At 33.9% G+C, this 13,210-nt stretch overlaps 1 protein-coding gene across 3 annotated transcripts in view; it reads right to left on the reverse strand.

Moving 5' to 3' along the window:
• LRP1B (LDL receptor related protein 1B) overlaps nt 1–13,210 on the reverse strand; it is a 1,862,224-nt gene that overhangs the window by 87,008 nt on the left and 1,762,006 nt on the right. For all 3 annotated transcript variants that reach the window (XM_053214983.1, XM_053214982.1, XM_053214984.1), the window contains exons 80-82: nt 7,680–7,796; nt 5,606–5,779; nt 3,846–3,971 (exon numbers count right to left, since the gene is read on the reverse strand). In XM_053214983.1, the coding sequence (XP_053070958.1) occupies nt 3,846–3,971; nt 5,606–5,779; nt 7,680–7,796 (417 nt within the window). The remainder of the gene's footprint in view (nt 1–3,845; nt 3,972–5,605; nt 5,780–7,679; nt 7,797–13,210) is intronic.

Genomic DNA, 13,210 nt, shown 5'->3' on the forward strand with positions numbered 1-13,210 from the left:
TGCCTCATTGTAAAGCAAAGAGTTGAATATAGAGGTTGAGTTCTCAAGAAAGATCTAGAATGGAATTATAGGCTTTCTTAGTTTAAAATTCACCCAAACATTTCTAATTCATTCAGCATAAAAGATCCTAATTGGAGCTGTGAATGTAAACAGTGAAGATAAATATTTAAGGCATTATGATCACAGTTAAGATTATTATGTGGGGAGTTCATTTTCACCTGTAAATGTTCTAAGTGAACTACATAGATATTCAAAATCTAGGGGTGCCTGGGTGGCTCAGTCTGTTAAGCATCCGATTTCAGCTCAGGTCATGATCTCACAGTTCATGAGTTCAAGCCCCACTTTGGGCTCTGTGTTGACAGCTCAGAGGCTGCAGACTACTTCGGATTCTGTGTCTCCCTCTCTCTCTCTTCCCCTTCCCTGCTTACACTCTGTCTCTCTCTCTCAAAAATAAATAAACATTAAAAAATTAAAAAAAAAAGCTGAAATCTCTACATGTTAGGACAAGTGCATTTCTACAACGGGCCTCGTAGGCAACAGAAATTTTAAAATATAACACTGTTTGATGAAATAGAAGTGGAGTTTCAAAACTTAACTGTAATAGTTTTATAATGAAAAAGAAGGCTGCTTTTGCCAATAACTAAATCACCCCTAGAAGCCAAGCTCCAGCAATTATAATCAACTATAGGAAAGAGCAGGTGAATACTTTTCCAAGAATGAGTAGCATTTGAATTTCAAATTTCTTACATGAAGATTAAAAATATTCAGTGTCTCATCATTTAACAATAGCAGCTAGAGAAAGACAAGTAATTATAAGGAGCAGAAAACTTGGCTGTATCAAATGTTAATGTCAGGAAAAAATTAATTGACATTTATCTACACCAATCAATAATTCTGAAATCTCCTTATTTATATTCTTAACTGAGGTGGTCCTAGCTGTATGCAACCAAGACTCATATGCATAGAGGCCAATATGAATATTTTTAACACTCTGATTATTTAAAATGTAAGATTTTCTTTTAAATTACAAAATGAGCTTTTAGGAGGTACCTGGAATCATGTCTTTCAATCAGATCTGAAAGAGTAAAACTGAAATTTCTTAAAAAGTTTTAGATCTTGAATAAGTGCATAGTTAGACAAACATGCTTTCTCATTCTAAACATAAAACTATAAAATTTGGTGATGTAATATAGCGAGAAACCTGCTTCATTTTCCTACCTACTTCATGATAGATTTATCTTAGAGTGCTGTGTGCCTACTTTTTGCAAAGCATTGTGCTAGGCAGTTTATATATGTCCTTTCCAGTATTTTCAGTGACTCTGGACGTGGACAATACAGGTGACATAGAGGCACTTTGGTGTGCTGTGTGACAGTTAAGAGTGTAGAATGCCTAGGTTCACCTTGGGATGACAATCAACTGAGCCTCTTCATGCTTTATTTTCCTAATCTATAAAAATAGGGGTAATGATAATACTATCATTGGGGATCTCAGGGGAATTAAATACAATAATATACATATACTTACATGTGCTTTGCTCATAAACCTTAAAAATATTTATTATTACTACAACTAGTAGTAATATTTATTGTTAATCTAATTTTATACAGGAGAAATGGAGACTAAGGGAAGGCAGGGTCACATAAATTAGTTAAGTGATAGATCTTGGCCTAAAACAAAGCTCGACCTCAGATCTACCCCAGGCCAGCCTCTTCCTGTATATTTGTTGGATTACTGGATAAATAAACGTGGATTATTAGATAAATTATTTACACTAAGCAAAGAAGAAAAAAGGAGTGTTATGTAGAAGAGATATTAATGTCGAGTTATAAAGGGAAAACAGCAAAAAGTATAGGCAACTTGACCATAAAAACAACACTGATAACATCTGAGTCGATGTAAAAGTCACATTGGTGGCATTAGTAGAATACTTCTGTGCAGAATCTTAATCTCTCTCTGAGGGGTCTCTAATACAGGTAGACACAGTACATAGGGGGCACCTGTGAGATCATTGGTTAAGAGTGTATGTGGAACTAGTAAAAATGTGGCACATCTCCTCACAAGGATAGACTGATATTTAAAAAAATCTATTTCTGAGAGGTTAAAGAGAAATATGTGGCGACACATAGTTTACCTACGTGACCATGTCAGAGCAGCTAGTGAAAAATGTGCCTAATAACATTTGAAAATGTTCATGTAATTCTCTTACTTGACCATCACAGTTGAGATCACAGCTACTCTGGTTGGAAAGATAATCAATAAAAAGAAAGGGTGCATTCTAGTGCCAGTGACAGCTTCCTTTTCAAGAACTGGCACTAAAGTACTCATCCAAAATACCAATCATGATTTACAATTAGCTCTCTGTTAAGAAAGTTCTAACCTTGCCACCCACAACAGTACTTCACACATGCTACACCCTAACTAAAATAAATGACTCACTATTTTCTTTACATGCCTTATTTTCATGACTTTTCAGTTCCTCTGTCTTAATGTTCTGATCCCTCATTCCCACTTAATCTGAATCCCATCTGTCTTTACAGACCTTGTTCTAAGGTCATATTCTACAGAAAACTGTAATCGATTCTCTAACTGGATGATCATCTGAATTCTCACAGTAGTTTTAACTCTGTCTCTTCCGTACCATGTATCTCAATTGACACAAAATCTATCTATTCATCATTTCACCTCTACATCCTCTTCAGCTTTGCATATCCAATGCTTAAAGAATAGATATTAAATGAAAGAGCTGTGATAGTTTTAGACACTTACAGTATCGTAAAGGTAAAAGTCTTCCGATTGTATGTAACTCCCAGGAGACAACAATGAGAACATGATATGGGTGTAGACATGTTTACTAAGGGCAAAGGCACAGTGTTTATGTGAGGAGTTCCAACAGAGAAAAATATAGCAGCTAGAAAACCCTGCTATGAAGAGATCCTAAGTTATCTCAGTGGAAAAATGTTGTGATCCTCAAGGGATTTTGGAGCCCTATATTTTTGTCTGTGTCATAAAATTTACTGAGTGTTAATTTTCTTTTCACTTAATAGCAATTTGTTTTTCCATTATGGTTAATGTCTTGATTATGAGGGAACTTAACGTCAGTTTACCTGGATAATTGAGAGACATCTCTTCAATACTATTTTGGTTTTTTATTTTTGTTATTTTATTTTTTATTTTTTGCTATTTATTACTTATAAGCATCTGAAATAATGTTTCACTTTTTAAAATGTTTGCTTTAATGTTAATGTAGCTTCTAAAATATGAGTTCTAAGACTGAATAAATCTTGTCAGTTTTGTTTCAAAATTAGTCCTTAGTTTCTAAATTAGTGTTATGTTTTGCTCATAAGCCCTCAAAGTATTTATTAGTATTATTAGTAGTATGTATTGTGAATCAAATTTTACACGGAAGAGACTACAACTTCATTTCTTATCCTCAGTTTGTAAATTAGCGTTTGGTGCATGGAAGTTGTTCACCATGAATCTGATGAATGAATAAACCTTAAAATGGCTGGGTTTAACCTTACAACAAAATGGCATCCAGGGAAATATCATAATCCTCGCTGGTGAAAGAGCTATATAAAAGTATCTTGATTTGGCATTTGACTTCAAAGTTCTTAATCTAGTCTTAAATGTATAGCAAGTGCTCCGTGCAGCTCTGTGAATAAATGAGGAATAAATTGATAGAAAGTCATCATCAGAGAGAGTAGTTTACATAGGCATTCGAGAACCAACGATATGAAGGCAGCTATACTGATGATTGACTAGCTAATTCTGTTCAGTTTCAATAGCTGTGAAAATTTATCATACAAATTAATTCATTATTTACAGAATAATAAAGTTTACCTACCTAACAGGCTGTCATCATTGCAAGTACCATTGATCAAGTATTTTCCTTCTGGGCACACACAGGTGGCTCCAAAAGGATTCAGCAAACACAGGAAGTCACACACTAAGTCCAAGCATGGATTGGGTACTGATTAAAACAAAAGAAAACAAAGAAATTCATAACTATAAGTACAACAGGCTTCAAAAATGTAAAATTTAACAAGGTGAAAGGATGCAGTAGCAATGTTGAAAAGGCATCCTATCAAATTGCTTTTGGGTGTATGTCCTTTCAATGTTAACATTCTCCTTTATACGTAAAGAGAAAGTGTTAACCAACATCCATCATTAACAGGAAATTTACCCTGATTTACATTTCTTCTCTCTGAGGAGAGAAGAAAGTATTCAAATATATGCTTTGTCACTCTTCCATCTGACGTATTTTTGGTAAAAGAGTTGCTCTGAGATACCGAAGTACAGTTTGGGTCTACGTAAAACAAATCCAGCCAACTGAAGTCTTGAGGGACCTAATCCTCATTTTAGATAGCTTCAGAACTGCTGAACAGACAGAAACAACTTCCCCCTCGTACTTACAAAGACTTATAATCCATATGTACTTGTTCAAAACACAAACAGAGGATATGACTTTTTTTTTCCTAAACACCACATTTAACATGGTTTCCTTTACATCAGGTTGGAGTTTATGTGCATGTAAATGTCTGCCACATTTATTTTTGTCTAAATTTCTCACCAATTAGCATCTTCTGCAGTCATAACTTACTCCACAGCTCTCCTTAGAGGATCTGTCGTTAGAATGACTATAAAAATGGCTTTCACTCTGTTAGAACCACTACTCAAACACCTATTATACTTAGGGCAGAGTTTTGTTTATGTAGTTTTTACGAAGGTGGTAATATTTGACTATGAATAAGAATCAAACAGAACTAGAGGATGATAGAGAGTGTACTCATATTAACCTTGGAACTAAATATGTCAGATCACAGGTAAAAAGCAATAAAACATTGGACAGCATTTCAGAAAGTTCTTAGGGGGCTATGTACTATTTTAATCTGTTTCTAGAACTGATTTAGATAATTACCAATTGTTGCCTTTCCAGATAATTGTACCAAATGAGGTAAATATCTTTTTATTTGCCATAAACATTATCAACAAATCTTACACAGTTTCTTGAAGTGTAAACTCATACATAAAGACATTATTTCAGCCACTTTTTTTTTTCTACTTTGTTCTTCAATATATTTGGTAGTTGTGTTTGGAACATATCTTTCAAGATAATTACATCAACCATTTACCTATTCCTTTCTAGGAGGGAAAGTAACAATAAGAAAGTCACAATCAGAGAAAATATAACCCTTGAAAGCAGTACCCCTAGGATGATTTTAAAGATGGAATGTTGATGTTATGATTGTTATTGGTTATCAGTAACAAGAGTCAAAATGGCTAATGATGTATTTCACTACTTGCATGGTTTATATATAGACTCACAGGTTTTATTATGACTTTTAGACAAATAGAAGGAAACTTTTGTTTTAAATAACCAAGTCAATTCTAATTTCAAGGAAACACAGTCCAACACAAAATAAACTTTTGTACCATTTATATCTTCACCGTGGTGATTTAAAACATTTAGTGATTTCAAAATTAAAGTTACTTAACTCTTGGGATTAAGACATTAAAAGAGTTAAAATATTTTAAAATACTGTCTTCTGAGAGTCATATGGAAAAAAATTCACCAATATCAAAAACAGTATAAAATATACTTACAGTCTAGCTGTTTATAGCGATGAGATATCAAAACACCTTTCGTTTTATCAACATCTAAAGCTAGGTACTCTACTGAACCATGGCCAAATTTTTGTACTCGAAATACACCATTTTTAGGTCCTGCTCCATATATATAATCTTCAAAGATATCAATCCTATGTGGATGTAACAAGCCTAGAATTTTTAAAAGATAGAGTTATAAAAGTTGCAATGTAAATAAATGCTTGGACTAAACATCAATTTTATTTAGATCATGTAGAAAATCCTATACTGTGGTTTAAAAAAATTTCAGAATTATAATGTTTTTACTATTAGCTGAAAAGTTGTCATAATTAATTTCTTTGCAGTAGGAATATATGAGATACTAAACACATCACTCACAACATAAAAAAACATTTCTATCATCACTTTAACCATCTGCAGCCCCACAAAGCATTTGCTGGGGGCCTACTATATGCAGAGTCATCTCTCTGTACAGTTTGCTGACAAAAGAAAAGCTACAGGCCAGCCTTATCCATTGTACACAATTAGGAAGCTCACAAAATTCTGAATTTGTGTTCTAGATCAACTTAATGATCAAATTAGATTGCCTGAATGACAAAAAGAAAAGAAGAGAAAAAGGCATTACTATTGCTGCTTTGAAATGGGATCAAGAAAAGAACCTGGCAAATAGCAATGGTGCACATGACGAGTGTGGCTAACAATAATAGAGGCCATCATTTTTCCCATTGTAAGAAATAACTGTTACTTTAAGAGGTTTTATGAAAAGAATAATTAATCTAACTTTTGATACTGAAATTTATAACAAGCAAAATGACATTTATATTTTAATTATTATCTAGAGGCTGTAAAACATAAAATGCTTTTTTAAAAACTTATATATGCTACTTCAATGTACTTAAGCTGAAAAGGTCAACTTTATTGTAATCAGGTGTAATTTGGAATTTTTTTGTCTGTCTGGGGCTATCATAGAAAAAACACACATTAGGCAAAGGCACAATGAAAGTTCAATTTAATTATTTTTCTTTCAACTTCTCTGCTTTTGTTAAAAAAAAACAAGAAGCAGAGCTATATCCAGTATATGTAATATATACATATAAAAACTTCAAGTCCATATGATAAACAATTTGTGGTAAATAAGAGAAGAAGTTGTGGTGGAGAAGGGAAAAATAAACCAGAAGGGAAAGAAATTAAATTCACCAGAAAGAACTGAGGTTGCTGGGCAAAGAAAGTGGGAGGAAAAAAAAAGAATAAAATATAGGAGGTAGTCACAGAGGCCGGAATAAGAAAGGGTACCACAAAAGAAGAGCACAGGTAGATTCTGCACTCACTGGAGGTAGAGGTAAGTTATTTTTACACACTGCCTTTCTCTTGAATGCAATAATTGTTACAGTGATGCTTTATTATATACATTCATTTTTTAAAGGCATTTTATTTTAATTCTTTTTTGAGAGAGAGGGTGCAAGTGAGCGAGGGGCAGACAGAGAAAGACTCCCACAAGGGGGGGCGGAGAGAGAGAGAGAAGGAGAGAGAGAGAGAGAGAGAGAGAGAGAGAGAGAGAGAGAGAGAGAGAGAGAAGTGGAGCTCCCCCTGGGCTCAAGTTCACCCAAAGTGGGGCACAAGCTCACCTGATGTGGGATTCGAACATACAAACTGTGAGATCATTACCTGAGTCAAAGTCAGAGGCTTAACGATTAAGCCACCCAGGTGCCCTACAATAATTCATTTCTGCTTGCTGTCACTGCAATTTGAAATAAAAACTTGTGTTCAGAGGCACTAATGTTGATTAACTCAAGTGTTCTGCCCAGAATGTAATATCTACAGAAGGAACAGAATGAGTATTTTCTGAATCTGAGAAGCAATGGACCGTGTTTGTCCTAAGCTAAGTTTTTCTGGCCTGGCCTCTTTGTTCTTCTACTGGGAATAAAAGTTTTAATCCATAGTAAGAGCAACAACTTGTAAGGAAAAAGAAATTGAGGAAACTCAGAACGTAAACCTTTCATATTTATATTTACATAGCAGTACTTAATATACTCAATAATAATTAAAGACAAAACAAAAGCACTTCACAAACCTTGTTTGCTGCTGACAGAGACTACTGAATCAGAGCCATCATACAGAACACTGCCAATAACAGAAAGCTCAAGGTCAGCCCAGTATATTCGTTCACTAAAATGATCCACAGCCAGACCTACAAAATCAATACATAAGGATTAATAAACAAAAATAAATGTGAAATTATTTAAAATCATATTTCTGCTTCTTAATATATAATTATGATGGATATTTTTCTTCATATATCAAAGAAATTACCCAGTCTACATTATGGTACTGTAGAAATTAGAAAAAAAATGAATAACTGATCTTTATCTGAATTCAATGTGGATAGCTTACCTAGAATTTAATTGGCTATAGTAAAAATTTTCCTTCCTATATGAAAAGTTACCCTAATTATCCTTCATTTCCACACTTACTGGTTTCCTAATTATGGCTATTTTCTAAAAAAACCTTTTCCATATTTTAGTTTTTATCTTTTTAGTATATACAGAATTAACTAATCATTTAAACCACTTATCTAACCTTTATTTAAAATAACTCAGGGTGTGGGGCTCCTGGGTTGCTCAGTCGGTCAATCATCTGACTTTGGCTCAGGTCATGATTTGTTAGTTCAAGCCCCAGGTTGGTCCCAGGCTCAGAGCCTGGAGCCTGCTTTGAATTCTATGTCTCCCTCTCTCTCTGCCCCTGCCTCTCTCTCTCTCAAAAATAAATAAACATTAATTTTTTTAATTTAAAATAATTCAGTGTAATTAGTTATATTTTGGATATCCTCATGAAGGTATGTTTCTCAAATATAAAAGGTTCATGGGCTTAATCATAAGACATTTTCACCCATTAGGAGTTGGCCTATGGTATTGTGAGACACCTGTGTGCATGCTAAAGTTTAAACTGACTAAAGATTGATGGTTATAGTAGAGAAGAATGAATGACAAATTCCGTAATTAAGGTTCTAGTTGTGCTTACACTTTTTCACTCGAATCATTAATTTTCTTTGGGACTGCTTGTCTTTATTTGTATCATCAGTATCTATTAGTGAATAACAATCGACTAAAATAAGATGTGGTAAAAAATAATGTTTTTTCTACTTATTCAGGTTTTTGTTTTTTTATTTCATAATGTTACTGGAGTCCAGACAGTATCCTCTTGCAAAAATATCATCGACAGAATGCTTTCTGTCTTAAGTAAACTTCCTTCAATATAGAAAAGTAAGATCTATAACATATAAATTGTACAGTTAGTCTTCACTGTTATAGATATTTAATTTTTGTGACTAGTCTGTATATATGATGTATTATATTATAAAAACTGTACAATGAAACTAAAATGCCTTTGGCAGCTGAAAGTTAGATAGCTTTCTCAATCAGAACATTCAATAAATAACTGAGATACACTTCAATGGCAATGCAACTGAATGAAAGGTATTGTTGAATTTGTGTTAATTGGATTCCTCTGTAGACAGTCCAAGATTTAACAATCAGAGTGAAAAATAAACAAATAAACTCATGGTGAAGATAATTCAAGAATATTTTTTTAGTTGTTTGTAGATCTAGCCTGAATGTAATCAAATCAAATATAAATATTGCTTCTTGAGTATAATATAAAGATGTACTATGCCCAATCAGTCTTTAAGAAATGACTTAGCAATTAAAACAAGTGGCCCATGTTTTACTAGTTTCTACTCGATGATTAATTTGCTATTTGGAGTCATGTTGGAAGTTATGATTTTGCTTCTTCATGTATAACTATGGGCGACATGAACCATAAAATGACCCAGTTTCCTTCTGCCACCATTATATTTCAGAACAGTTGTCTAAGAAGGGTTGAAAAGACTTCTTTCTTTCTCTTTCACCAATGTGATACAATAAAGAAGTAGATTTTAAAAAGCTGTCCCCCAAATTGTCCTTCACTTTTGGATATTAAATTTGTTAATATCCAATTTGTTAACTGTGGGAAAGACAACAAAGGGTGTGTAATACAGTCTAATTACCAATATTATTGCTTCAGATTCAGCAGCAGTAAGACAGTTTTCAAAAGTATCATATATTGCATTGTTAGTCTAGGCTTGTCCAAGACAAACCCATCTTTATCAGCTCTGGTCACATATTGTGCTATTGGATGGAATTACATCTAGATAAAAATTATATAACAAAGCTTTCAGATGAGTGGGATTTATATTCCAAAAAATCCACAAATCGATGATTTTGATTTTTCCTTAAGCCCTTTAATAAAAGAGATAGTCTTTTAAATTAAAAAGTTAATAAAGGAATCAACTAACTTTTCTTGTTATAGACATGAGAGTGAAGTTTATATGAAAGAACAAGTTCATTTCTATCTTTAAAATATCACATCTCCTTTTTGTCTTTAATAAAGTACTGATAATAAAACAGAAAAAAAATCAATTCTCAAGAAAGTCATTTTTATCTGAACTGGGAATGATGGATATTTGCAACCAAGTCTGTGTAAGTACAGAAAATTTAAAATAAAATGTCACTTTGTTCTAATCAAGTATTATGGAATCACAATTTGGAAGGCTTTTAAAAGATAAAGACATGGGCTCACTAAGTTTTAGGAATATATGATAAAGGCCCTATTCATATAGTCATTTTCTTAACTTCTCCCATGATATCAAGACTATTATTACATTTTAGGGATTTTTGAATCTCACTTTTGTTGAACTCTGAAAATTTCCAAGACCCTCCCACTAGTTCCTCTATATCCACAATGGTCTTAAAAAAAAAAAAGAAAGAAAGAAAAGAAAAAGAAAATGGAAATGGTCAAAGCAAAATCTTATGAGAACCGACAATACCAGTGGGATATTCGAGAAGACTTGAAGAAAGTAATAAATTAAAATCACTGTGTTCTCAGAAATAGGGAAAAAGATTACATACATTCTGCGTTAAAGGAAAGTCAACATTTGTAAATTAGTACTAACCAGCAAGCGTGCACTACCATATTCTTGATTTAAGAGGTGATAAAAAGGGTCCAAAAACTGAAAATATTTACTATGTGAAATTTATTTTTTAATTGTTAAAACTATTTTTTGAGATAGATTGCTTACTTCCAGTCTTATATTCCAAACTAAAGTTACAAACACATGCGAGCGCGTGCACGCGCGCGCGCACACACACACACACACACACACACACACACCCTTATCTGAGTGTGAGTAAAATAAATGCATCAAGGAATTCCAAAATAGTCCTAAGTTCTATCCATTTTATTTAATTAGATAACTTTTGTTGTATAATACAAAATAATTTACAGATTGAATGAATAATTATAACTAGTTCAGGGCCAGTATGTAATTCTTTAATTTCTCAGAAACTGTCATGATTTGGGGGAAGCTAAAGGCAACATAAATAAGCTTCTAGGTATCAAATAATATGTATCTAAATAAAAAACATGTAATCTTACATGCCTTCTTACTGGAGGGAGAGCTGGAAAGTATCCTCCCTGACACATCATTCATTAACCCAATATATATTCATAAGACACCTCCCTTGTACTATACACTGTCAGGTACTAGGTATGTAGCAAAGAACAAAACGGATCATGTTCCTACTCTCATGGAGTGTGAAGTTCAACTACCACACAATTGACTGAATCAGAAGATAGATTATGTCCTTTGTTGTTAATATTGTGCCTAATAAAATAAGACAAGTGTGACGAAACACCTCACAACTTTATAATTTACTTTTTAAAATATGGTTTTGCCTCATAACCACTAGAAGAATAGGGATCTGTATGTTCACTCCTGTATTCCAAATGCCTAAAATTATCTCTGACACACAGTAGGTACACACAAAAAATTAGTTGAATGAGTGAATAAACAGCTTTCAAGAGTCTACTCCTGTTGAGTGGGGCAGAAGTTTTCAAAGCAGACTTACTGAGAAGAAAACTCCCACATGCCCAATCACATGGAGTCAAAAGCCTCACACCAACTTCTTTCTTGATATGTCTCTGATGTCTGATTAGAGCTGGTTATCTACTTAACATGAAGCAATGGTATTTGTCTTGGTCTCCGAGATCCTGCCTAGGCTGACCCCTACCCATCTCTCTAATCCTTGTCTCATGCTATTTTCCAATTTGTTTACTATGCTCTTTGGCTTTCCTACCTTCAGGTCTCTGTCCCATTCTTTGCTTCGTGTTGCAACATCATCCCATTTTTTTCTACCCCTTCATATAGTTTAGCAATTAATCTTAACAAACAGCACCTTGGAAAGCCTTTCCTCTCCATTATAATTAAAGTGACACCTGCTGCATGGTGCACCCTCTCCTATCAGATGTGCATACACACAGTTTGGTTTTTGTTTTTATGGTCCCCCATATTCGAATTTAAGCTCTGTGAGTGTAGGGATCCATATATCCCATATAATATATCTGATTACCTATAGTATCTGGCATATAGTGAGCATCCAATTTTTTTAATGTTTATTTATTTTTGAGAGAGTGTGCATACACACACATACACACACACATTCACACACACACACACACACACACACACACACACACACAAGTTGGGGAAGGGCAGAGAGAAGGAGAGCAAGAATTTCAAGCAGGTTTCATGCTGTCTACACAGAGCCTGATGGTGGGGCTCAATCCCACGAACCATGAGATCATGACCTGGGACAAAATCAAAAGTTGGATGCTCAACCAACTGATACACCCAGGCACCCCGAGCATCCAATATTTTTTAATTTAAGGAGGAATGGATGAAGAAAGGAAATAAGAAGATGTTTAATTTATTGAATTTTAACCTCTCTTTGAGATATTTCTTATCTCTACCTCTATTCTCATATGTATTTCATAAATTCTATGCTTACTCTGCTTTCCCTTCTGTATGCATTCTCCCCTTCTCACCTGTTACTATTCTAGTTGTGCTACTCTCTGCTCTCATTAGGACCATTCAATGGATTTTAGCTGGTCTCTTAGCTCTCTATCTATTCACTCCATTGGCACAGTGATACCAAAGCAAGAAGACCTACCTTATTCACATCACTACTTGAATCAAAATTGTACAGTGGTTTATTATTGACTAAAAAATAACATCAAAATACTTTGGTATTTAAAGCTCTCTATTCTCGGTTCATGTTACATTACCTATCCCATCCCCTTCTAGGTGATTCATGACTTCAAATATCATAGAACATACCGTGTGCTTCATATTGCAGCCCCTGGCTCAGAGTGCTATGTCATTTAATAAATACGACAATATCATAAGTTAGTCATAATCCCCCCTTGGTTTGTTAATGGTAAAAATTGAACTTTGAAGATAGTAAGTTCCTTTCTGAAATCTCACAGGTGGTACATAATCCCCTGGGATCAACACCGGTATATTTGACTTAAAAGAACACCTTTACAAAAACTATACCGTGGTGAGTTATCTGTCCACCTTTCAAATGTCTACCTATCCTTCAAGCACGTGTTTAAATGACACCTTTCACATAGTTTTCCAGTATTAGATATAATTTCTCTTGCCTTTGCACTCCCATGATATCATAAGGCATGTAACAATTCTCTCATTGTGCCAAAACTTCAAACTTC

Source organism: Acinonyx jubatus, chromosome C1 (assembly GCF_027475565.1).
Source record: "Acinonyx jubatus isolate Ajub_Pintada_27869175 chromosome C1, VMU_Ajub_asm_v1.0, whole genome shotgun sequence".
NCBI lineage: Eukaryota > Metazoa > Chordata > Mammalia > Carnivora > Felidae > Acinonyx > Acinonyx jubatus.